The sequence below is a fragment of the Dermacentor silvarum genome, chromosome 6, assembly GCF_013339745.2.
Source record: "Dermacentor silvarum isolate Dsil-2018 chromosome 6, BIME_Dsil_1.4, whole genome shotgun sequence".
NCBI classification, from domain to species: domain Eukaryota; kingdom Metazoa; phylum Arthropoda; class Arachnida; order Ixodida; family Ixodidae; genus Dermacentor; species Dermacentor silvarum.
The window spans coordinates 14,715,961-14,742,243 of NC_051159.1; the positions used below are offsets into that span (position 1 = coordinate 14,715,961).

General features: G+C 44.7%; 1 protein-coding gene across 5 annotated transcripts in view; it reads left to right on the plus strand.

The window, feature by feature from the left end:
* LOC119455296 (centaurin-gamma-1A-like) overlaps window positions 1-26,070 on the plus strand; it is a 136,844-nt gene extending 110,774 nt beyond the window's left edge. For 4 of the 5 annotated variants that reach the window (XM_037716692.2, XM_037716691.2, XM_049668690.1 and 1 more), the window contains 8 exons: window positions 515-613; window positions 6,225-6,368; window positions 7,762-7,835; window positions 10,359-10,436; window positions 10,671-10,767; window positions 14,851-14,968; window positions 18,127-18,502; window positions 22,933-26,070. In XM_037716692.2, the coding sequence (XP_037572620.1) occupies window positions 515-613; window positions 6,225-6,368; window positions 7,762-7,835; window positions 10,359-10,436; window positions 10,671-10,767; window positions 14,851-14,968; window positions 18,127-18,502; window positions 22,933-23,139 (1,193 nt within the window). In that variant the 3' untranslated portion in view covers window positions 23,140-26,070. The remainder of the gene's footprint in view (window positions 1-514; window positions 614-6,224; window positions 6,369-7,761; window positions 7,836-10,358; window positions 10,437-10,670; window positions 10,768-14,850; window positions 14,969-18,126; window positions 18,503-22,932) is intronic. The other variant, XM_037716694.2, reaches the window with a different exon arrangement.
* Window positions 26,071-26,283: the final 213 nt, after the last annotated feature.

Sequence of the window (26,283 nt, forward strand, 5' to 3'; positions counted from 1 at the left end):
GCTGCATTCTGGTTTTGACAGAATACAAAAGTGCTCGTGTACATATGTATTTATCTTCACATTAAAGAACCCCAGATGGTCAGAGTTAATTCGTAGCCCTCCACTAATGGGGGGATGTCTCTTGTGCCCCATGTTGCTTTCATAACGTACTTGTTGCGCTAGGTCGAGACTAAGCCATTGTGACAACTGGCACCGACCAACCACATAAATGAAAGCTTGAAAATGAAACAATGTTTCGGTTCCCTTAAGGGAGCCTTGTTCACATTCTGGTCACCCGTTGCTTCTTAAAGATGTCCTGGCTCTCCGACGAACACGGCACTCTGAACCTTCCCAGCATTCCCATGCATGCAACAGCACCACTTCTTCCCTCTAGGCAGTTGTTAAGAAACAGTATGCCCCGCGCCACTGGGTCGAGTGGTGTGCTAACCACACCCGTGGCCAAGCCGCAGTACTGACCTGTGCTCGCCCTTGCGCTGGGTGGGGTTGCCCTACCCCGCCGGCTGTCAAAACACAGGCATCCCTTACTTCAAGTATAAGGAGCCCCGCGAGCGAGACTGCCTGGCCAGCTTTGATCCAGCTGCTGATGCGCAGCACAGCAATGCTTTCTTCTCAGGTAGGCTCCCCCCCCCCCCTCGCACATTCCCGTGCTGCCGCTGCGCTTGCCTGTGTTGCGTTGTCTTGTGTATTTGATGTGCATTTGTGCTCGCATGGTGTGCGTACTCTGTCACGCTTGGCTTTGCCTACCTCGTTGCGCACTGGCTGGCTTGAAAACCATCGACAATCGCCGCTCTGTTTTTAATGCCCCTACCTTACCTGCACCTGCCGTGCTCAGTCACTGTGACAATCTGCTGAGGAGTGGAAGGTTGCAGGTTCGATTCCCGTGGGCTGTGGTGGCCGTATCCTGTGGGGAAGCAGAATGCAAGAAACATGAGCTTTGTGCGTAGTGCAGTGAAGAACCTCAAGTGGTCAAAATTAACCTGGAGCCTTTGGTCACCGTCTTCTATAGTCCCGGTGCTACTTTGGGACATTAAACCCCTTTGATCAATCAATCCATCGATCGGTCAATCAGTCAAATGTTCTTACTACACTATCATCATCATACATTTACAAGGCACTGGTTTTGCAAAAATGGCAAATGTCTGCATAGTTTGGGCAAGCAGCTTGTAAAATACTTGTTATGCAGTGTGTGACACTTGTACTGGTGCAGTGTGCAACTCCATGCGAGTGATTTGCTGCTGTAGAAATCTGCAAGGTGGAGGAAGCGCTATACATTGTAAAAGAGACGTGTGAGAATAGTAATTTTTGGACAGAATTGAATGTCAATTGAATAATGCCAGATGCAAATTGAATCTAATGTTGAAACCTTTTCAACCAGTTTTCAAATATTGAGCATTTTTGATGATTAATAAAAAGCAGCTAGTGTTCACATCCTTGTACTTGAAACACTGCACATTATGAAGCACACCCTATAGAAAGCCCAAATGGAGCATAAGGAACAAAATATGCGTCGATTGTGGGAATGACAGATGGAATAAAGCACTTTTTCTCTAGTTGGAATGCTTAAGGCAGATGGTGGCCCCTATTATATCGGGCATTGTTGCGATAGATTTTGCTTAGGTTTAATCCGGAGAGAACACACAGGTGCAGCATTGACAGATAGTACCAAGATAGTACACAATGCGATGTCTTGCTGAAATTTGAGTGTGAATGATGGCAGTTTAGCGATAAATGCCTGGCTTCCTCAGAAACAGCATTCTTTACTATGCAACTTCTCGTGTTTCTTGTCAAATATGACTAGAATGAAAATACACATTTTGCTTTAGTTTAATATTTATCGTGCGCATTTGAGGATGGGAAGTATTGGAAAAAAACTATTAGAAAAATATTTGCAGTGGCACATGGTGACTGCTATTTGCTTCAAGGACCAAATCGAATAGGACAATATTCAACTTGTTATATTATTTTTGAATAATTGGACAACGCCAGAAAATAGTAATCCACTAAAGGTAAAATGAATTAGTGGTCAGCAATGCGATGTGCAAGATGTGAGGCTTGGGCTGGACCCAGGAAGACTCGCATAGTAGGGAAACGGTTTAATGTTACCTACACATCACACCGACTGAGCACTACAGCAGCAAGGGCTTCACTGACTTGCCATGGCGGGCAAACAAACAAAGGATGAGGCTGCCGTAAACGCAAGCAGGCAAGGTAGGCGACGATGTCGGCGCGGCTACTTGCTGCGCAGGACACGTGGCGCCATCTGTAGCCGCCCAGACCAACTGGGCCAAGCACACATCACTCATAAAGGATATTCGTAACCCCTGATTCTCCGAATTCTGGGCTTTTGCACAGGCTTCATGGAAATTTAACATCCTCTCTGATCCTCCACCTTGTGAAACCTTGGCAGATTTTTAGCAGATGTAGCAGATTTTTTGCAAGTTTACGCAAGAACATTTGCGCCTGTAATACAGAAATGTGGCTCATGTTGCTGTTGTGGTTAACCACTAAACATAAGAAAATTGTGGGTTTTGACTTGCTATTTCTTTTAAGTGGGATGAGTTGTTCAGTCAATTGACTCAAATTTATATTCACTGGCATCCAAACTATGGCAGTTTAGAAAACGTCCTTTTAAGCCAGAATGTCGCTTTCTTTGGTTACTTCTAGTTATGACATCATCTGAAGCAAACACTCAAGAAAGCAAAGAAAAAGCAAGGGGAAAATCAACCCCAGAATTCTTAACACCATTCCAAATCAAGGAAAATTAGAACATGATCATTTCTGTTTCTGGCCATAGAGAGTACATTTGTAACGAAAAAACAAAATGTTCTCGAGTTGTAATTAATTTGTACAGTCGAATGCCCTTATAATGAGGGGCTTGGCGCCCCTGTAATCGTTTAGGTGACTTCGTTGTCCAGGTCACACATTGAATCACTTGCAATGGAACCAGGTCACAATAGGCCCTTCGTTATACAAGAAGTCATTTTGTTGTAGAGGTGCTTGACTGTATATCAAGAAATAGTTATTATAATTAGTTTGCTCACAATGAAATTTCACTGTGGCATGTTGGAAAGGCACAGCCTCCCGCAGCCGTGGCCTAGTGGTAGAACGCCCGCCTCGGCTGCGGGAGGCTGTGGGTTCGATTCCCACCGCCGCCGGCACCCACTGGTTCAAAAGGGTACAAGCGTACCCCGGCGTTCGGCTTCCTTCAGGGGTGATACGCTTGGGAAAGGAGCCTGCACCCTGAATTCCCGTCGAAACCAACGTGAGCACGGAAAAAAAGTGGTGTCTGGGCCGCTCCCATGGCGGTCATTTCCCCATGTGGCGCCCCAAGCACCTATTGAGGTGGGGGCACCTTCGGGTTGAGGTCAAACACCCCTTCCGTGCTCACGTTGGTTTCGATGGGAATTCAGGGCGCTGGCTCCTTTCCCAAGCGTATCACCCCTGAAGGAAGCCGAACGCCAGGCCGGGGTACGCTTGAACCCTTTTGAACCAGTGGGTGCCCGGCAGCAGTGGGAATCGAACCCACAGCCTCCCGCAGCCGAGGCGGGCGTTCTACCACTAGGCCACGGCTGGCTATGGGTTTTTCATTAAGTTTTTCAAGCTTAAATTATTTCGAAGTATTAAACTCGGTGCATTAAAAATTATACAGTTAGCTTTGTGGGCTTACCTGTTATATTTTTTAAAATGGAAGTGTGCAAATAATTGGGTAAAAGGAAATGAAAGTGCAACGAAAACACAACTCTCCACAGAGGGACCTAAACCCTTGACTTCTGCTTGGAATGTCTGCTGCTATGTCCATGAGTGGTGGTGGCTAACAGTCCCAGGGCTAGTGTTCTGCACATAAACAAATATACCCAGAAAACTTTCGGCTGAAAACATCTCGCAATGAATATTGTTGTTAATGCGATTAGCATTAAAGGAATGTAGTGTCACACTGTATTGCCACCGCAGACACACAGAAGTGTGAATCTCGCTGCCAACCACGATGCCAAATAATACGACAACGCACTATATCGCCCTAGTTGAAATTCCGTAATATCCCTAGTATCCTGGTTGCAACTTGGTTGCAGTGGCTCTCCGTCAAGAGGTGGTGTTTGTTGTGAATGGGGCGCTATTGCTTTAATGCGCCTCGGCACATCTGTTCTGGTGGTTTGGCGAAGAATGGGGACATAACAATATCGCATACGCAGTGCCAAAGTTGTCTGTCTGAGCACATATACAGTGACCCACGTTGTCTGCTCGGCAAGACAGCACATACCTACTGGCCCAAGCTGGTAGGCATCATCAGTCACTGGGTGAAAGAGGTTAGATACATGATGCAGAGTGGGTAAAGTTGCCAAAGAATAATGACCGTGTTAAAGTGGACTGGAGGATTGCCGCCATGGTAGCCTAATGGTAAATTTCTGCCCGCGCAATGTGGAAGACTGGGGTTTGGCTCCCACCGGTGACAAGCTGTCATTTCGTCCACTTTCATTTCCATTTTTTATTTGTACATTTCAAATTTTAAAAAATAATCGTTAATTTCCCCTACACTTCCCCTGACTTTACTTGTCCGTTTGCTTCCATGGCTGTAACTAAAAAGTCTAGACCCTCTGTTCCCCTTATTCTGACCGCTTATCATCTGAGACCAATGTGGCTTGTGTGGTTGGTAGATGTCATAATTTAGCAGAGAATTTCAACAGTGCACGTGGTCGAGGTGGCTGATTTGTGTTGTGCTAAAAAAAGGCTGAAACACTAGAAGGAAAAGACATGGACGAGAACATCAGTTCTGCTTGGGGCAACTTGTACAAAGCATTTTAATCGCAATTTAATTGCGGGTTATAGAAACACCAGGCCACCAAACAAATGCTAGACTGTCCCTAGCAATGCTGGAAGTGCCATTGCACCCAGGTTGCAACTGTGTATTGCCTCGTACAGCTTTTTGCTCACTTTTGTTCACCATCTATCTTGAGGGAAAAAAAAAGAAAATGATATGGGATGTGTCTGTGGGGCCCATTCACTTGCCACAATGCATCCCTGGATCAGTAATTTGAGAAGAAACAGTATGCACGTGGCTACGATGAGCTGAATCATTTCAAGCAATTCCTGTGGTGGACGACATACCGATGTGCCAGCTACTTCTTTCACCGTGGCTTTCACCACCACGCCTGCAGTTTTCCCTGGAACTTGCAATATCTGAACTGTGCAAAACACTCTAGTTTGCTGTCATCTCAGCTGCACGGCAATTCTATGAGTAGTAATCTTTTTTACCTGCTGTTCAGTGGCCTTGTGCTCACAGCAGCACAAAGTCGTGTTCAATTCTTTATTCTTTAACAACAGTGGCCAGATTTCGATGGAGGCAAAATGCAAGAACACTTGTGTGTCAGGACCTTGCTGATCGAAGAACCCTCGTATTCCAACTAGGTCTCTCCAATATAGTGCCACTCATAACCCACTGTGCAGTTTTGGGATGTTAAGCTGCAAACATAATGATGTTTTCGTTGATTAGAATTGCACAGTGATAATTAGTGTCCTTAAACCTAGGTGGGTACCCATTGAAATGTGATGTCAGAACAAGCGTGACATTCAAATGTGTAACTCAGTTTAGCTGAGACGGGCAGACGGAGGTGAATGTTATGAAATATGCAACGTGCTTTCTTGTCTCGTATTTTTTGGTCTATGCAGTCCAAAACAGACAAAAGTGCTGCACACTGCAGCCAGAGAAACGCACAGCCCAATGTGCTGTGCACCTGTCTAGCACTGACATTTGCACTAGTGCGTGACATGCAATCAATCAATCAATTGCACACTTGCCTGTTAAGGATGCTTGTTTATGTTGCTGACGGGCTTACTTTGTTGTGATTAACATGTTTTCTACAAGCTGCTTCTAGCCTTCCTAACCTCTTTTATTATTTTATATTTTTCGCTGATCTTCAACCATTCGTGTGCAATCAAGGGTCGCTTGTCCCGGTGGCTCATCGATAATGGGGTTCTGCTGTTGAGCACGAAGTCATGGTACGATGCATTCTACAGGAAGGGGAATGAAAAGAGAAGAAATGTGTACCGAGATTTTAGTGCATTTTTGACAACTCCGAGTGGTTAAAGTTAATCCAAGCTGGCCACTACGGTGTTTGTCATAGCTTCTGTGTTGCTTTTAGGACTTTAAAACAAACCAATCAAGTTGATAATCGACAGTCAGTGTCATGTATGGCTAACGGTGTGCCCGTTTCTCGCTGTGCTTCCAGGGATGCTCAACGGTAGTGAGACACAGCTCATCCCTGCTGTGCCCAACACCAACCCAATGCTGTCAAAGCTGGAGACGCCCAATGTGAAGAAGAGGCACCGACGTATGAAAAGCACCGGAGCCAAGAATTTCGAGGCCATGGAAGGTGAGAGCCCCTTGGCCTTTCTTAATGGCTTTCTTTCATCTCAAACTAAACACCCCTTAGCATTTATACACTATGCAGGCCTTGAAAGAAATAAAATAGAAATGTCTGACAGTAAGTGAAAGCAAGCTGAATGTGGAGATGTGAGAAAAAGCTTTATCCTGGTTCATGATTGAAGATGCAAAATGTGCATGGAGATGTTATTGATAAAGGTAAAGAACCAGCCAGACGCAAGAACATTGAGAAGGCGGCCAACTTTTCACGCTAATCGAGGAGTTGCCCTTGGTCTCTTCATGCTTGTCTTCTGTGACCTTTGTGTCTGTGAATATGCATTTTAATGACATTAACAAAGCAAGATGACCGGTCAGTGCTTACATGCACATAAGGTCATAGCATTCTCCATTGGCAATCAAAATGATAAACCACGTAATCAATATTATTAATTGCACAAAATAAAGCAGCCGAAAGAGTAATGCTTCTCGATAAATACAATGTCATTCAGAGCGCATAAACAGGGAAGAAACATGCTAACAGCAGTTGCGTTGAGCATGTTCTGCCAATAAGGTAGTGAAGCTTAAAAGCGTTACTGAATGCCATAGCATTACCCAACAGGCATGCCAAAATGTGTGTGTTCTCGATTTATTTTGAACAGCACCAGCATTAGTAAAAAACAGTGGCTTTGACCACTGCATCAATAGCAATCTAGAATGCCTAGAAAGCAAGAACATCACTTTAAAAGTGACTCGGTGTGTTTCCTATGCTATTTGGAATGGAAGGCCACAAGGCAAGTTATGGCGGTGCACTCACATGCTTAAAAGATGGCCACTTCCATGCAGTGGTGCTTTGAAGCTGGGGGACACTGGTTGGGGTTCTTCGAGCAAGTTTGGGGACCTTGGTTAATAAACTTGCTGACTGATCCCACAAGTGTATGAAACAGTGGGCTCAGTTGAGTTGCAGGGTGCGTTCATTGCTGAATGACAACTATTAAGTATTTCTTCAAGATGCATGTGCTGTCCACCTATACTACCACTGTACACATGTTTGTTGACGGCGCTGTTCCCTACGGAATTGCACTATGAAACAACTCGCACTACCTAAATGTTCTCACTGCAACAAATATGTGCCATCAATCGCAACATTTCTTTAATAAAGCAAATAGATTTCTTGAAGCGTATGACTATTTGTTTACATTGACAATCATCGTCAATGGTTTCTGCACAAATTGTTTCGCAGCTGAAGCAGTGAAACTTTACGAACTAGATATAACGAAGAGGTTGTACATTGATGAGTGACTAGTATAAGCTACTGCATGACCTTTTCCATCGTATGTTTTTGCATTGGCCTGGAGTGTCTGTTATTCATCCATTCGTGACATTATGGCGTATTTGCATTTCAGACTCTGATGGGTACGAGTTCATCATCGTGTCTCTCGACAACAAGCAGTGGCAGTTCGAGGCATCTAATGGCGATGTGAGTTCTGAGCACCAACACCCATGAACTTGTGTAACTGTAGTACCTATCCTGTTCCAGGGGTAATGGGCTGTAATTTCAACCCATCTCTTTCGCTTGAATTTTCTATTTCTGTTCTGCAGATATACTTGTAGTAAATGTTCATACTGTGAGAAGCTAAGCAGTAATTAAATTTTTATGATGTCATTTTCTAGGGCAGTTCTAATACTACTTCTGACATTTTTTTTGCAAGGTAGTGCAATGAACTTTTGTGCTTATCAACATGCCATATTTTTTTTTTACGTACAATACTTGCTTGTTAGAGCAATGTTGGTTGGTAAATCTTACAGCACAGACAACCGTGTGTGAAGCATTCTGTAAGTTGCAAAGAGCCGATCAGCTTTCTTGTTTTTCACTGAAGTATTATTATAGCAAAGAAAATGTATGCAAACTCTTGTAAATTATGTTTTGCTATTGGCAGTGGCGTAGCCAGAATTTTTTTTTTGATGGAGGAGGGAGGTCACACACTTGTTTGGGCACGAGGAGGGTGAGGTCGGAGAAGGGTGGGCTGGGCAAGCTGCATACAAATACAGGAACTTCGGGGGGATGGGGGGCACATAGCCCAATGTGCCATTCCTTGGCTACAGCACTGGCTATTGGATCAAATTTTATAGTTGGCTTTCTTTACATTTCATCATCATGATCAAGCCTATATTTACATCCACTGCAGGATGAAGGCCTCTTCCTGCGATTTCTAATTACCCCTGTCTTGCGCTAGCTGATTCCAACTTGCGCCTGCAAATTTTCTAACTTCATTAGCCCACCTAGTTTTCTGCCGTCCTCGACTGTGCTTCCCTTCTCTTGGTATCCATTCTGTAACTCTTATGGTCCACCGGTTATCCATCCTACGCATTACATGGCCTGCCCAGCTCCATTTCTTTCTTTTAATGTCAATTAGAATATCGGCAATCCCCGTACTGCTCTTTTCCTGTCTCTTAACGTTAAGCCTAACATGTTCCATTTCATCGCTCTTTACATTTATTCATTAGTACAGTAGAACCCCGCTGTTACGTTCCCGGGTGCTGCGTTTTCCCGGCTGTTACGTCGTTTTCGGCCGGTCCCGGCGCAGCTCCCATAGAACCCAATGCATTGGTAACCCCGCTGTTACGTCGCAACTGTGGGACCGTTCCCGCATCATACGTTGCGAACTGCCACACCGCGCCGGCCCGAGCGGCCATTTTGACTTTTCATGTCGCTTGGCTTGGTTGCTTGACGATGGCACTGGCCGCCCAAAGTGCTGGGGGCGACATTTATTACGTATTTTCGGTTTCCGCCAGCAAAAGTATGGCCTTTGATATCCGCTTTTGCTATCTAAAGATGATGTCTATGACGCGTTGCGGCCCTAAAATTGGTTTTGGCTCATAGATGTTCCGTATAAAGTCCAAGGGTGATAACGCCGTCGCCGCGCGCCGTATGCTTTCTTTCGCGCTCGAGACGCAGTCGTCGGCTCCCCTCGCACGCTTTCACTCGCACATACAGCATACGTCGCCGCGTGCCGTATGCTGTATGTGCGAGTGAAAGCGTGTGAGGGAAGCCGACGACCGCGTCTCGCGGCGAAAGAAAAGCAGGGAGGAAGCGCGCCTCCTTCCGTTGCGCTCGAGGCACCAGCGAGGGGGGGGGGGGGGGATAGCGGGCAGCGTTGTGCTCTGACATCATACTGCGCGGCGGCGCGCCGTCCCGCGGGCCGTATCTTGAAAGCGATCTGCGTGGGGGCAGATTCTACGCAGTGTAGGTGCGTCGGCGGCTCGTGGCTTTGTGCGTGCTGCGTGTTCTCAGTGCTCAGTTTGGGTTGAAGCGATAGACAACAGCACGAAGGTCACTTCGCTCGCTTCTGCAGCAGCGCTTAACTGCACGTGTCCGCGCTCATCGAGTGTAATGTGTTCATGTTTGCCTGTGGGCACTGACACCATGTTTGTTAATTAGTTAATAACCGAATGTTTACAAGTTTATACAGACGATAAAACTACTATTCTTACTTTGTATAGCTCATCGCAATCGATACTTCGGCTGTCGGGCGAAACTACTTTTTGTCGCACGTAAGAATTAAAATAATATTGTGTGCAGTTCAACACTACTCCCATTTCTCAATTTTTCCTGTTTCCCGGCTCTTGCGTTTCCCGGCTCTTACGTTTTTTTTTACGGTCCCGTGAAAAACGTAACAGCGGGGTTCTACTGTAATTTATTCTCACTTGCCAACAATGCAATGCAAATGAATGCTGTACAACTTCAATAAGAAATGTATGTTGGCATTCACAGGCGTGCGTTCCAGCATTATGTGTTGCTTACCATTCATGCTTCAGTATTCTGAACATTTTTGTTGAGTAACTGCACTGTCAAAATTCTGTTTTTGCAAGGTGTCATTGCCCTTGAAGTACTCCTGAAAAAGGGCTAAACTATTTTTGCGCTCCTGGTGTTGCTACTAACTCACACCAGCACAATGGTCGCTGCTCAGTGTTCATTTTTATGTGTATTTTTTTTTTCCAGGATCGAGAAGGATGGGTCAGTGCCATTGAGCAGCAGATTCTCAGCAGTCTTCAGGGAAATGAAAGCAGTAAAGCAAAGGTGAGAAGCTTTATTTCAAGTCTTCAGAATTAGCTGATTTTAAAATAAAGTGCTTAAGTTGAATTCTCTTTATCTCTGTTCCTCTAGAGAATTAAAATCCATAGTTTGCATTTGTGACCATGTATCTATCCGTGTCACTATTAGGTAGTTTTCCTGCATTGCACTTTAACATTGCATACGAACTAGCCACAGCTTCTTGTTATTCTTACTGTCATTGCCATTATGTGCTTGCAGGGTCGCATGAACAGCATAGCAGACTCTGCAACGTCTATCCAGGCCATTCGGACAAATGTCCCTGGCAATTCTCACTGTGCCGACTGTGATACACCGCGTAAGTTTTGTTTGTGACCTTGGAGATTGCGCTTACTTTCCTTCAAGAATCGTAGGAGGGCCAATAAACATATCAAGGCTCTCCTCGCAGTTGACAGTGCAGTTTTAATGTGAATTATAAGGTCTTAAAAGAAACGATATACACATCAGTACGGTAGTTAGTTTTCGGGTTTTAATTTTTTTTAATTTGGGGGGTAAAAATCGGGTGCTATTTTTCAAGCTGATAATTGGGGAGAAATGGGGTTTTTTGCAGAACCATTACGAAATTTGTGTTTTTTTTTTTGTTAAATTTACAAATGTACGAAGTATTACATTACATTTGGGGTTTTGTTTTTTATCAGAGGGTATCGTGAGCTCCTTAACGCTAACGTGTTAAAGCCAGGGATCTGTTTCAAGCTGGTAATCGGCGGAAATCACGGTATTCTAGCAAATACTCTGAAGTTGGGAGTTTGTTTGGAAATTAATAAGTAATAACGACAGTACAGAGCATTGATAAGTTCTAGGAAATGAAACATCTTATTCACGCAAAGCTGGTCCTCAATTTTTTACACATCCTTGTTAACATACATCATTTGAACATGTCCGTCTCCATCCGAGACCTGTCCGATCTTTGAATGTATCTCAGCTGAGAGAAAGTTTACTCGACATCACAGCTTCCAATAGCTAGGAACAACAATGTTAGTGCAGCATTTGCCAGCCGGGGGTAGCGAGCGGTAGAGTCATGCCAATACTCAATGAGCTCAACAGCTGTGTAAGTGGGACTTGCTTCCAGCAAGTACTGGTTGAATTCGTCGTGAAGAGAATCCACGTCGTCGAACACGGAAATGAAGCGAGGTCGGTAGTCATCAAATGACTGTCTCAGCAGACGCCTCTTCAATGGATCTTAGACTGCTCCTAATTTCCGTACCATTAACTGGTTTTCGTCTTTGTCTGAGATGTTCCGTTTAGCAGTGCAGTACCATTTTGTGGCGAGCTTCGTGCAAAACTCTTCATAACATGTTTTCGTTAACTTGGCGCTCCTCTTAGGTAATATAGACAAAACTGGGTTGGTATGTGGTTTTGGAATTCGGCGAGAAATCGGGTTTGACCTGATTCTCTTGAAACGTTCGGGGTGTAAAAATGGGGTAAAATTGGGTTTTACCCGAAAACGAACAACCCTACACATCAGTTATGGTGAATTTCTCTGGTTAATTCGAAGCAGTATTTATTTTGCTTTGCATTGAAAAATTCATGTACCACTTTTTGATCTGGAGTGGATTCACATGTCCCAGTACTAATTGCTTCGGATCAACTTGCTCTGCATTGAAGCACTCTCTCTTTCTCCGATTTCAAAGCATGGATTCAGTCAGAAATTGAAGGCTGCGCTGCATCATTTATATGAGTTTGCATAACGAATGTGTCTGGCTTTAATGCTCTGATGAGGAGCATTTTGAACACTGCAGCTAAGAGAACTCGCAACGCTGAAAGTATGCCTATCTATGTTTTCGTGCTTTGATTATCCTAAAAACCAACTCATTGGAACTCGGATATTGTCATGTGAGGCTGGTTCCACAAACAACATCCGCAACAGTTCAACATGGTGCAGTCTGTTTTTCGTTTGTGCTATCTGAATAGTTGCTCAAAAATTCAGGCAGCTGTTCTAGCATAGTTCTGAACTGAAACTTGTTTTATTTCATACTAAATGTTGGGGCAAGGGTGTGGGGGATCTTTTAGGTGAAAAGTTGAAAACCTGTAATAAATTGCTTGTGAATACTTGAAGGCCCGCAATGACAGCAAAACCTGTTTTTATAGGCATGGTTACATATTTAGTAAACAGCCTACAGCACAACATAAACTTCAAGGTGCACATGTTCAGTAATCACAAATAACACATTTGAAAAATAAACTATGTATACTCCCTTAAGATATTTATATTAGGCATACACATGAATATAAATTGAAAAGCATGCAAACAGAAACATTCACAAATTTGCAGAAATGGTGCAAATGAGAGTGTCTTAAGAGTGACTGCACATGCTTGAATCTGTAATGAATTTCTACGAGATGAATAAAGGACTGTACACTATCTGTGAGGTAGTCTAAGTGGTTGCAATAGCAGTGCAAGAGTACGCTGCAATGAATTTATGTGGATGTTGGTTTATGGATTTCTTATTCTTCCTGTGCATCCTGGAAGATGTTGCTTGATGGCACTTGATGTACTATATCTAAAGCACAAGCGAAGGGTGGAAATCAAGTTGAAAACATGCATGAACTTATATAATGTTCAGGCAGCAACAGTGCTGAGCATATAGGATTATTTTTCAAGTGTGTTAATAACATGCTATTTGTCATGCAGAACCAACTAGCCAATGCTGTCACATTATAGTTTATTGCAATTACATGCGCACTTTCAAAGATCATTGAAATCAAAGATGATTTAAATTCCCAGGCCTCATCGACCCCTTTCCATGGGCTTGTGAAAGGGCATCAATTAGCAATTAGGCACATGCATCTTTATGGCCTTTGGTTTCAGTGGTCACTGAAAGCGAGTGTGGGACTGTGGTATTACTGACTTTGCTTAGCCAGTCTTGGCCAATGAGATATGTCTATTTACAGTAAAAGCTCGTTAATTCACAACTCGGTAATTCGAAATTTTTAATAATTCAAAGTAGCTGCCACGGTCCGTCCAACAATGTATTGAAAGCAATACGTAACGCAACGCGCTAATTCACACTGAAATCCGCACTGCCACCGATAATCCGAACTCCGCACCATCGTGGATGGGGACATTGGCCACGTTGGTGTAGTCGCACGGGCTGCGCAGCTTTGCGGCAGCGTGCGCTCTGAAACGCGCCCACGCTACGGTGCCCATGCTGCTTCACCGACGGTCGCAGACAACCGGTCACAGACAGCCGTTCAAAGCAGCGCACGGGTTAGGCATCATTCTGCGCATGCTGTGTGCCGCTTTGAATGGTCGTCTGTGACCGGTTGTCTGCGACCGTCGGCGAAGCGGCGTGGGCCCCTTGCTTTTTCGCGCAATGCATTGTGGGTCGGCGCGAAGAACGCGTGAATGGAGCAAGAGCCATCTCGACATCAGGCACGTTGGATCGCGTTGGCCGCGTCCGGTTACATTGGCTGCGCCAGTGCGTGGAACTATAGACATTGTTGTTCTCGCCAACATGACGTAGCGTGTGTGCGCTAACGCTACATCGGATTATATATGCGCCTTAACCGAACAATTTTTTCTCTGACCTTCATTAGTTCAAATTTTGTACAATTTGAATTTTAGTAGCATCCCAGCGGAATTCGAAATAACGAGCTTTTACTGTATTCCTAAAAGGAGGCGACTCACAAATGCTTACTTGCATGTTGACAGTGGTATCCAGTGCTGCAATAGGCAAAAGAAAAAAGTTTCAGGAGAGTATGCAGGAAATATGTGTCTTATCCCAACCAACTCTCAATTTTTGAAGTGTTCTGTGAGAGCAAATTAGTTGCAGATGTTTTTGAAGCAGTTCCTTCTAGCCCCTCAAGGACACAGGACAATATAAACACTCCTAAAGCTGTCTAATGCATCTGTCATTTGAAAAATGCTGTCCTGCGTGTCCCGCTAAGTGTTTGTCATCGTATACACAGTGTTCATCATGTACATGTTATCAAGAACGCTATACTGAAGTAATTTCATGTCGACTTGGAAAAGGGCACGCTCGCCTCACACTCGTAATTTTTTTTTTACTTTCGAAGGAAGAACAATGTGACAAATACAACGGACCGTTAATAGTAATGCACATTTTAGTTTTGTGTCCATGTATTGAAACGCAGATGGAAACACTTTCACAAATTATACACATTATATATACCTCTACACCCCACTTTAATTGTAGGAGATTATCTACTTGTGCCTTTGACTGACGTTACAGAACTTTTAGACAAAACTGGCTTATTGAGCAAGCTTAAGAGCAGTGCAGCTTTTGCTGCTGCTGTTACTATTGGTTCTCTGACACCCGTGGGCAGTATAGCCCCTTTTGTGCCACTAAACCTGATTTTACCTAACTAGATGCCTGTCTACAAGTAGATGTTTATGGGCATTTTGTTAACTATGCTGCAGAGCCAGACTGGGCCAGCCTCAACCTCGGTACACTCATCTGCATCGAGTGCTCGGGCATCCATCGCAACCTCGGCTCCCATATCTCCAGGGTCCGGTCCCTGGACTTGGACGACTGGCCGTAAGTCCAGGCACTGTTAATTGCACAGATGTTGGGCACACCTCGGTCAGTGCGCCCAAGGCACCGGTGTGTACTGGCATTGAATTCTGTACCCGCCATGGTTGCTCAGTGGTGTTGGGCTGCGGAGCACCAGGCAGCCGCATTTCGATGGGGGCGAAATGCGAAAACACCCGTGTACTTAGATTTAGGTGCACTTTAAAGAACCCCAGGTGGTAGAAATTTCCCGAGTCCCCCACTACGTCGTGCCTCATAATCATATCGTGGTTTTGGCATGTAAAACCCCATAATTTAATTTAATTGAATTCTGTAAAGAAATGAATTATACTGTAAAAGCTCGTTAATTCGGATCTCACGAGACCGGGAGAAATGTCTGAATTATCTGAATGCCGAATTAACGAATGAACAGGAAAAACATTAAAATCACGTTGGGGAAGCATACCCTTATTTGCTCAAGTATTTTGTAATAGTCGTGGGCTTTTTCGCGCAGATTCCGGCTGACATTACAATTTTTCTTAACTCTTTCAAGTGGCTAACAGCACGCAAACTATCGGAACTGCTCAGGCAAACATCCTCCAATATTAAAAGTGCCTCCGAGACTTCTCGTGAGGTGCAATGAGGCGATGTGCTCAAGCAGCTTCACATTTCTCCACTTGGTGGTCACGCTTTCGTCAACGCTGGCCTTTTCGCCGCACACACTTCTGAAGACAAGTTCATGTCTCTCCCAAAACCTCGCGAACCATTCTTCTGACGCTCTGAACGATTCAATGTTCATCATTGCAGCGTACTTCTCACCTTGTGCCATGTTGAGAGGTCCGTTCAAAGGCAGATGCGCGTTGCGTCAGTCAGTAACCCACTGGAGCAAAGCTTCTTCGAGCTGGGGATGAGCTGCGGTTCGCAGCCGCTTTCTTGAAGCATGAAACTTCTCGCTTTCGAAGGCTTGAAGAATCTGTTGTTCATTTTTCACGTACGTTCCCAACGTGCTCCGCTTCATGTTGGTCATAACGTGCTGTTGCGATTCGCCGTTCTTAAGAGCTTGCAAAATTTCCACTTTAGTCGCTAAGTTCTTGGCTTCGTACTTCTGCCGCTTTGCCGGTGTCGCCATCACTGTAGCACACAATGGTGGAGGCATGCAAACACGGTCACAACGAAAAAAAAATAACTCCGCAAGAAGAGATGGTTCGCAAGAAGAGATGGTGCTGATTTAACAACACAAGGGAAAATGGCGTCGAAGGCGCAGTGGAGCGAAGAAAGAAGACACCGATGTTCGGTGACGCTGCAATCACCCCCACTAGTTGATGACGATGGCGATGCCTCTCAGGTTTCGGTTTCACTCCAGTGGTGCCAGCGCTGCTTTATTACACTTTCGTGTAGCGGCAGCCGTCAGCATTTGTCCGAATTAAGCAGTGCGGGGCCGAATTCTGACGAATTAACGAAGGTTTGGTCCCATAGACTAACACGCACTTTGGCAGGGACCAATAGGGCTGCCCGAATTATCCGAATTTCTGAATTAAGGGGTGTCAAATTAACGAGCTTTTACTGTACCATCGTACTAAAATTGCCAGCAAGAGGCACAGCATGAGTTCCCAAGGTCGGGCTGCCTGGAGAATACAGCCCTGACCACAACGAATGGTTGCTCGCATCTCTGTGCCTATTGTGGAAAAAGCTATCTGTTGTTGGAGGACAAGAACAAACAGGTGAATTCTGCTGTCTTGCCGGTGGCTGAGACCTTAACAAGGATGAGAAAGAGGGGTGTGTTGTTAGAGAATAAAGTAGGAGAAAATAGACAGCGAGGAGAAAGAAAGTAAGGAGAGACTACGTCATTTATTTACAAGGTTTCTGCTGGCTTTAGAATAATTTTGGCAGGGTTCAATCAGTGACGTGACGTGTGCAATGACGCATGCGCACCTGTAATAAACCAGAACCGTGGATCAGCCGTGGCGTCGGGGAAGTGTGCTTGTCTCGCACCCCGGAAGGTCGGGTTTGATTCCCACCCCGACCTTAATTTACCAAATGTTCCTTTCAAAGGCATTAGTTTACTTTGTGTACAGGAACCTCCATGAAAAATTTGACGTCAATCCGAGCATTTTTTAACGTGTTTTTACTCTTTACACTGTTAGCCATTTTTGGTATCGTCGTTCGGTCATGCTGCTGACTACAACGCCTGATTTTCACGTAATGGGGCATATAATGCTTTCACATTAAAAGCTGTAAACAGGAGTGGGCAGTGAGGCAATGTCTCTGCATAAACAATATAGCACACTGTAATATTACACACAGAATGTTGAGTACTGTAAAAGCACTCCAAACACACAATTGGGAACAGAATGTTGAAAGATGTATTAACGTCATATCAAAAAAAAAAACAAAAAAAAAAAACAGAAGTGCTAACGTCTCGTAATATTTACTGCATTTACAATAGCCACTATCAGCGCAATTTACTCTTTTGAGCTCTCATGCAGGGGACATAATGAGTGCATGCCAGCTAGTTTGTAGGGGAGGCCATCGTGCTAATGGGTAGGGCAGGTGAATCGTACAGTTTGCGAGGTCCCGACTTTTGTTCGCGGACAAGCGTGGAGGCATTTTCAAAGTGGACACGCAACTTGCCCCCGCCTCCCCCAAACTCCCAGGCACACATGCCTATATCTGGCTTGAACACATCTAGGTGTCACTCGTGCATCTCCTCTTGCGAAAGGCATTCGACAGGCACATACAGATTCTGGGAGATAAGAGAGAGAAAGAACTTTATTGCACGAAGCGCTTTTTGTTCATAAATGGGAGTGTCACTTTCAAGATTGCTGATTTCTACTTGAATTACTCCGTTCCTTACTGTCTTTCTTTCTTCATTTTTAGTTCTTTTCTCATTTTCGGTTGTCTTCTGTGCATTTTGTATTGTCCCTTCTGCTTGAACCACACAGTAGTTTGCAGTGGTTTGCCACCACAACAGGTGCATATCTGTGAGCTGGCACACGCCACCAAACATTCGTGTGGTTAGGGCTTGAGGATAAAATGAGTGCTGGATGTTGTAACCCAGGAACTCACAGGACAGAACACTATTTTGTTGGGCTACAGGGCAGCAGAGTATTAACACTGCCTCAATAGATTGGAGTTGTCAAGGTTCTCGTACTATATTGTTGTTCTCCTGCCCATTGTTTCTGCAGGCCTGAGCATGTGGCTGTGATGATGGCACTGGGCAACATGGCGTCCAACTGCATCTGGGAAGGCAACACCGCTCGCAGTGGCTATGCCAAGCCCGGACCCCACTCGAGTCGAGACGAGAAAGAGCGCTGGATTCGGGCCAAGTACGAGCAGCGAGAGTTCCTGGCACCCCTGCCTTCTTCGAGCGGGCCCACCGCGCAACAGCTTCGCGATGCCGTGTGCCGTGGTGACGTCAGACAAGTGGCGCTGCTGTTGGCACACGCAGCACCCCACCAGCACGAACTGGTCAATGCACCGACGAGCACCCGAGACTCGCGGACCCCGCTTCACATGGCTGCTGCATTGGGAAAGCTGGCCATGGTGCAGCTCCTACTATGGGTGGGTCTACTTAATCCTGTTCTGTCACTGTGTGCTACTGTGTACTCAGTTCATTCTTGCCAGTGCAGTGGTGGCAATGAAAACACCGTTTAAATTGAGGTACATTCCAGTTGAACACTCTGCATACGATAGGTCATCAAAATAAACGGAACTCATCACTCTGATTCGCTCAAATTATGTTCTTTGCTCACCCATACTCATACTCGCCAAAATTGTACTCAGCCGGGCTCACTCAGACTCGAGGGTCAGCCTGAGTTGGAGTGAGTCTTCCAACCTATGCTGCATAAACAGTGTCTCCCTTTCACTTCAGTGCGCTAAGCTCAGTCATACCTTGATATGTATAATAACAAACATGGAGATACGAAATTGTCAGATACAGTTAAACCTCGATATAATGAAGTCTGTAAAATGGGCAGTTTGCTTTGTTATATCGAAATTACATTATATTAAAATTTGATCTTTTATGCAAGTAACTACCTCGCTGATAGATTTTTCTTACACGTAACAGGCCACAACATTTTCCGCACATACTTTGCATGTACTTACGCATGTACACCCATGAGCAAAAGTATACGGGACATAGGGTCGCCGAAAAATCTGAATTTCTTCGTAATTAAAATGCATAAACTGAAATTTACGAGTACACAGGAAAGTTCGAAATGCCAAGTTTGGACTGCAGTCCTCAATTTCAAGTTGCATTCGCAGGCAGTTGAAAAAATCTGCTTTATCGCGAAATCCCTGGTCCGTACACTTTTGCTCACGGGTGTACATACTGCGTTTTGTTGCCAATGGCAAAGTAATCATTTTGGCTTCCTCATAATGCTTCTGGCCAATAATTAGCTTGTGTAAGTGATTTCAGCCGGTCATAAAATTTTTTTCTTGCTGAAAAAATGCCACACAAATGGCTGTACGGTATTTACAGTGGAACCTCATTTAAGATTCTGCGAAATAAGTTTTTCGGGATGATACGTTTTTTCCTTTTTCCGTGAAGATCTTATCGAGGTTCCACTGTAATTGCTATTGAATTACAGGGGAAATTAGAAAATGCGCAATGCATCAGCCTTTGATTTTGACTTTCTTTCAGTGTAAACTCTCCAGCAGGTAAGAATGAAGTTATGTAACTTTGACACATTTGTCGACAGTCCATCATAATTCATGGAAGAAAATAAGATAATGGTGTTCTGTTCCGGCATTTCACAGTGTTCTTTATTTTTTATGCCTTGGATATGTAGTGAAACTTCGACACTGAGACATGGCCGTTTGCTGTGAAAGTAAATGGGCAGTCAATACCCCGCGTACACATCCAGTTTTGGTGACTGTTAAGCCCAGCAATAGTTGACTATTGACATATTGGGCTATTTTCTCCAGTTTAGATGACTGCAGTGCTAGGTGGAAGCATTAAGGGCACATTACTATAATGATTTACCCGCCATGCTAGTGTAGTGGCTTTGGTATTGCGCTGCTAAGCCCGAAGGCACAGGATCAAATCTGGCTGTGGCGCCTGCATGTCTATGGGGGCAAAATGCAAAAATGCCCTTGTACCGTGCATTGGGTGCACATTAAAGAATTGCAGTTTGTAAAAAACAATCCCGAGTCCCCCACTACGACGAGCCTCATAAGCATATCGTGGTTTGGCACATAAAACCCCAGAGTTTAATTAATTACTCATGACTTTGCTTTCCTTCCAAATCTGTGCTGCTATTGAGACTGCAGTAGCTGTGTCTACCAGAAAAGGAAACAAGGCGGGCAATCATGAATGGGCAGTGGTGAGAGCCTCCTGCCTGCCAAATATAACTGCATAATTACATACCTGGCACCTTTTTGTGTATTTTTCTCAACGTTTACACATTTGGGCTCGTTCTACGATTTTACGAATGTTGCATGAAGTTTTATGAAAAATAAATTACATAAAAAAAAACGTCAAAATCTGCAATCAGAAATTTTGATGCGGGCAGGATCTCAGCCGCAGCTACCCGCCGGGGTGGCTCAGTCAGCTAAGGTGTTGCGCTGCTGATCACAAGATCGCGGGATCGAATCCCGGCCACAGTGGCCGCATTTTGATGGAGGCGAAATGCAAAAACGCCCGTGTGCTTGCGTTGTAGTGCACGTTAAAGAACCCCAGGTGGTCAAAATTAATCCGGAGCCCTCCACTACGGCATACCTCATAATCAGAACTGGTTTTGGCACGTAAAACCCCAGAAAGAAGAATCTCAGCCGCAGCTGTACACATATTAGCCGTAGGACAGCCCCCGGCGGAGCAGGTTTCGCTAATCTGGACACCGGCTCATCAGGGTTTGCGAGGGAACAAGAAGGCACACGCGCTGGCCCGAGGTCTAACTTTCCGGGATTCCAGTGCTGTCTCGACAACACCCCCAAACGAGGAACCCCTACAGACCACTGGCGAACTGAACACTTTTCAAGAAATTCTTAACCATTATAAGCTTGGGCATAAGACTTACCCGAGAGTGGATAAGAACCTTACTAAAAGCGAGGAAGTTATGTGGAGGAAGCTGCAAACGAGGGTATTTCCGAACCCACAACTGTTGAGCAAATGGCATCCCTCTGTGTATAGCCCTCAGTGTAGGCATTGTGATGGTATAGCGGACTTAGTCCACATGGTTTGGAACTGTCCTAACTTTGATGAGCCAGATAGATGTAGAGAATCCTGGGAGTCCTTCCTACTCAACGAAGAAGAAAATGCTCAACGGAAAGTCATCGGTCTCGCCCTGACCACCGCCGCGTCCCAAGGGATCCCGGTCGACGGTTAGGGACGATGAGTGTGGGTTTAGGCTGAAGCCTCTACCCCGTCATCTATTTGACGGGTGCAAATAAAGTCACTTTCTCTCTCTCGAGATCCAACGCAATGTTGGAATCTAAATTACACGTAGCTTGTTTGAGTAAGTGAGGTGTCTGAAGTAGTGAATAACACCGGCACTGCCTCATCTATAGCTGTTAGCTGTCTGTGTCACGACCTGGATGTAGGCATTGTGTGATGCATGTCAAGCGAAGAATGTCGACGAGAAGTGAATGCACAGAGAAGTACAACACACATCTAAACAGTACATCGAAGGCTTCACACACTTTGTGTCACAGTGGCGCAACCATTCTCGGGGGGATTGGCCAAGAATGGACACATACCTTCTTGTACATACCAAGTGTTGAAGTTGCCTGTTCGAGCACTGTACCCAGTGGCCCAAGTTGTCTACCATGTAGACTCGTGTAAGGGCCGCACTTTTTAACGTATAGCGTTAAGGGGCCCGATGTCGCAGGAAATCCGGCGTTGGTGTCGGTGTGGGGGCAAGCGCGCCAGCGTCTTTGGTGGAAATAATCATTTTCGAACCACCCGGACTGCGCAGGGCATGGCATGGCGCAAGGTGTTAGTGAACAAAATGAAATTCGCCAGAAAAATCGTGTAGTACGACTTTACTACAACCTATAGACGTGATAGTGTCCAATTGTAATTTGAATATACGAGAAAATGTAATTCTCTTACGTAGAAACTCCAACACAAACCCCTTTTCCAGCATTTCTACAATTCATACAGTGGTGCGCCGTGGTTTCTTCCTTGCAAAAACACCATCCAAATGGCACTCGCCTCTTTGGCAGCCACGCGCGGAGTCGAAGTTAGACAAAAAAGCTGCAGTTGCCGGGAAGCCTGATAAGCAGCCAGGGATCCTTGAATGCTATCGCGTTCCACTCTTGAAGGCAAAGCTTAAGCGTCGTCTAAATTTTTTTTCACAATTTTGGTGAGATGCGGCCCTAACACGGAACCGAACCTTTTCGTCAAAATGGTGCTGGCGCAGTCTTGACTTGTGCTGACCCCAGATCTCTAGATATATACGATTGCATCAGAGGTCAACGTGCAGCTCTCTAGTAGCGGCGTGTGGAAGTATGCAGCAAGCGAACATTCGCTGATGCGCGCCCGTGCAGCATCGGGGTACCAAATGTGATTGCTTCTCCGTTGAATTTTCTCTTTCAAATTTTGGGCTGCCAAGTTGGGGGTGTGGCCCTTAGACGAGTTTATACGGTATATATACTGTAACTACAAATATACCTGGCAAGATAACGATGACAGAGACATTGAAAAGAGTCTCGAGTGGACTTCTGTGGTTTTAAACGTTACATCAAACATTTCTTGCTTGGTTCTGACATCCTTAGACTTTGTCAGAATACAGAGTAGCATTGCCCACTAGTTCTTTCTGCAGGTGGCACTAGCATTCTGTCACGAGTACTGGGAGGTTATTCTTAAAATCATGTGGAAGGTGCCTAAACCTATTTAGAAGTTGACGGCTTTTAACTCAGTGGCTACGAACAGCTCATAACTGCTGTTAGAGGATCACAGAGCCACTGTAGTCCGTGGCTTCTACATTGGAGCTCTGCTCATTTGAAGGAAAGTGGTCTAAGAGAAGCCTGTTCTCTTGAACTTCCAGAACAATGCCAATGCCAAAGCCGTGGACTCAGAAGGCCGGACTCCGCTGGTGTATGCAAAGAACTCCAACTTTACGGAAATCTACGAGCTGCTCCTGCACAGTGGCGGACCTGACCCTAACCAGCTGTCGACGACGCTGTCTCGACGGAGGGGTAGCCTGTCCAAGCGGTCGGATGTCTTCGACAAGCTCCCGGCCAGCATCATCTAGAAGCCCAAAGACAGTTCCTGGTTCACCACCCATCATCTTGTGCCACCACTGTGCGCTGTTTTCATTGTTGCATCACCCACTGCCCCCCCCCCCCCCCCCCCCCGATCATTTTTTACATCCTTCACTGTTTTCTGTTATGCGATGATTTTTATTTGCCGATGGATTGCGAAATGACTTAATATATTACACCTGCCTGTCTGTCTGCTTACTGCCCCTCTGTGCTGTTGTGTAGACATTTGTCCTGTGTTTGTTTGATCACATCTCGATGTCTGTTTTTATGCCCTGACAAAGTATGAGTTCTTTTATTTTATTAGTCTATTTGCAGCTGCGAATGGGCTCTCGACAGAACTTCCTACAAAGCAAGCAAGATTTTATTCGGTGTTGTTAACTGAGAAAAAAAAAAATTAAAATGTGCCCTTTTCTGTCTGTTAGAAAGTTGGCCATAAATGACATGTAATTAGACCTGTTTATGATGATGCTTTTCTGGAAATTTAAAGGAGGGGCACTCGATGCTCTTTCTGATTCCTGTTACATATTGAAGAAGTTTATGGGACAAAAAATACATGCAGTCCTAAACTCTGCACAACTTCATCTTTTTTCATAGTGCTCAGGCTCTCATAGTTCTTTGCTGTGAATTCAAACAGTTCCTGCCCAAATAGCTAGTCCCGACTTTAAATTAAATGTGTGTAGTTACTACTACTAGCACTTTAGCGCCGCAGAAGCTCAATCATTAAACAGTGCGTTGGGTACCTTGCAGAGTGCTTGCATTCTCATGGGTGTACACAAGCAGAAAGGCTGTTCTGCAGTGGCAGTTTGCCGCTTGTCAAGGTTTCTCACTACCTACTGCAGGTGTGTGTGCATTTGTGAGAATGCAGATTGACCACGTGCTCCAAAGTGGGGCTAGCTGTAACGATGCATCTCTCAGCCAAGCGGTGCGGCGGAAAGGTGTGTGCAGAGCCAAAGCCCCGTGTGTGCATGTGTGAACGTGTGCTAGAATTTGTTAGGATCTCACCGAAGCTGTGCTTCTGTGGCTGTTTGGACATGCGAATGAATGAAAGCGTTTGTACTGCAGTGCTGAAGTTCTAGCTAGGAAATTGTTGCTCGTCGAGACCGGCACGGAATTCTCTTGACCACTACATGCGCTACTGGCCGGCGGGGTCAGTCTCGAGTGTGAAGGAAAACACCGCTCACCGTCCATGCGCTCAGTTTCTTCATTGTAGTCTTTGTGGCAACCCTCAGTGATGGTTAATCAGCAGGACTGACAAAGAGCGCAGGACTATGCAGGAAGGGTGCCGTACTGCGACAGATAAGTCAAAAAGGACTGGGCCACACTGGACAGCACCTGTGTCGACTGTCGCCTGTCCCACTGAGAGACAGGGCAGCATTCGTCCTGCCTTGTGTTGTCATACGCTTTGATAGTCATCTGACATGCACTCGTCTTCAGCAGCCCTATGCCTTTCACATGTTGTTTGTCACGCTGGTTAACCACAAGTTGTGGAATCCGACTCTCCCAACTTTCATTTCTACTGTATCGTGGCATGCGTCCTTTAATCTTTGACTGGCTCACTCTCTTGTTGTCTTCAAGTATGCAGACTAGCCTACAAAGAATGTGCTTGCTTAATTTGGAAAAGTCTATTGCAGGCCTGGTTTATTGCAGCGTATAGATTTAGTACTTGTAAAATATTTATGCGTCACGACTACTTGCTTCGTTGTAATGTGTTATTTTATGAAAGAACATTGTCAAAATGATTTTACAACTTCAGCATGCAATCTTTGTGGGTGGCAGCAGTCTTTTCAAGTATCATCATGAAAACAGTCTATTCTTTGATGAATTCTTTTGCAAAAGGCACTGAAAGATTACTTCATGGCTGTTTAAAACAAGTAATAGTACAGAAATATAATTTTTGAAGAAAATATCGGTCTTAATTTACACAAAATTCAGGAATAATTTCTGTCTCTTTGCTTTTGTATTATTGCACGCCATCTGCTGTGGCTACGTACTGTAGTGGCCCTCGGTGTACATATGTTTCTATTATTTAAGTATGTTGATTAACAGCAGCACTTGTTCATAGCTTGGAGGCCTGCCAATGGTGTGTGTCCTCTGATTGCACTGATTCTCCTGTGTGCATGTGTTTGTTGTTGCTATTTTCTGGCAGGTTGTGGAAATGTACATATTGCAGATATCTAAGTTAATTTTTCACAGATGCATCATGTGCCCTACTGTGAAATGAGTTTTTTTTCTTTAAGTTTTTTTTTTGCTTCTTAAGCCAGCGCAGTCAAGAATTGCTTTGTACAGCAAACACAGGGAATCTTATGAAAGAACATTGTTTATAATGTCTATGTGTAGTTTAATTTCTGACATGCAAATATTTATTTTTTATGCTGAGTCATGCAGCTGGGTTATTCTGTGAACATTCCGTTTGCAAGTGCGTTACTATAAAAACATTTAAGCAGCGTCACTTCACTGACGAAATGTGTACGTTTATAAAATTTTTTTTGTTCTAAAATTGTCTAGTTAGCCACAATTAGCCAAGTTGTGTGGGAGTAACGCACAGATTCAACTGGATTTTATATGGGTTTTGATTCAGTGACACAACTTCAGGCTGCATTTTGTGTGTGGTTCCTACCTAGTGTTGCTTGCATTGTGAAAGTTGCTGATACCGTACTCTCTTGTGGCGGGACTATATATATACACATATATATGTCCAGCAACACTGTAGACAAGTGGTTGCGTGTTTAGATTCCCACAATGTGCTGTTGGCATTGGGCTGTTCTCTTTGCTTATAAGGCATGGCCGCTGTCGTGGCTGGAAGAAGTATATGTATGTAGCATTTTGTAAATTTGTAAAGAAATAGTAAACAGGTTGTTTGTAATGTCAGTTTTCTTTTCAAGCAGAAAACAAGAATAAAGTTATACAGTGTGTACAAACCACTCCTGGTGCACTGTTCTTCCTATGAAGTAGACAGATGGTCATTTGTCTGCTTTAATTCACAGCTGATAGCTGTGTAATGATGCTACCATGTGACCCGTTTTCTTGTTGTCACTTGGTGTATCTGAGGCAATGCTAGTTGCAAACCAAAGGGCATGAGTCTACTAGGTAGAAAGAGGATGAGATGTCTGTACCGACGCTCGGATACCCATCCT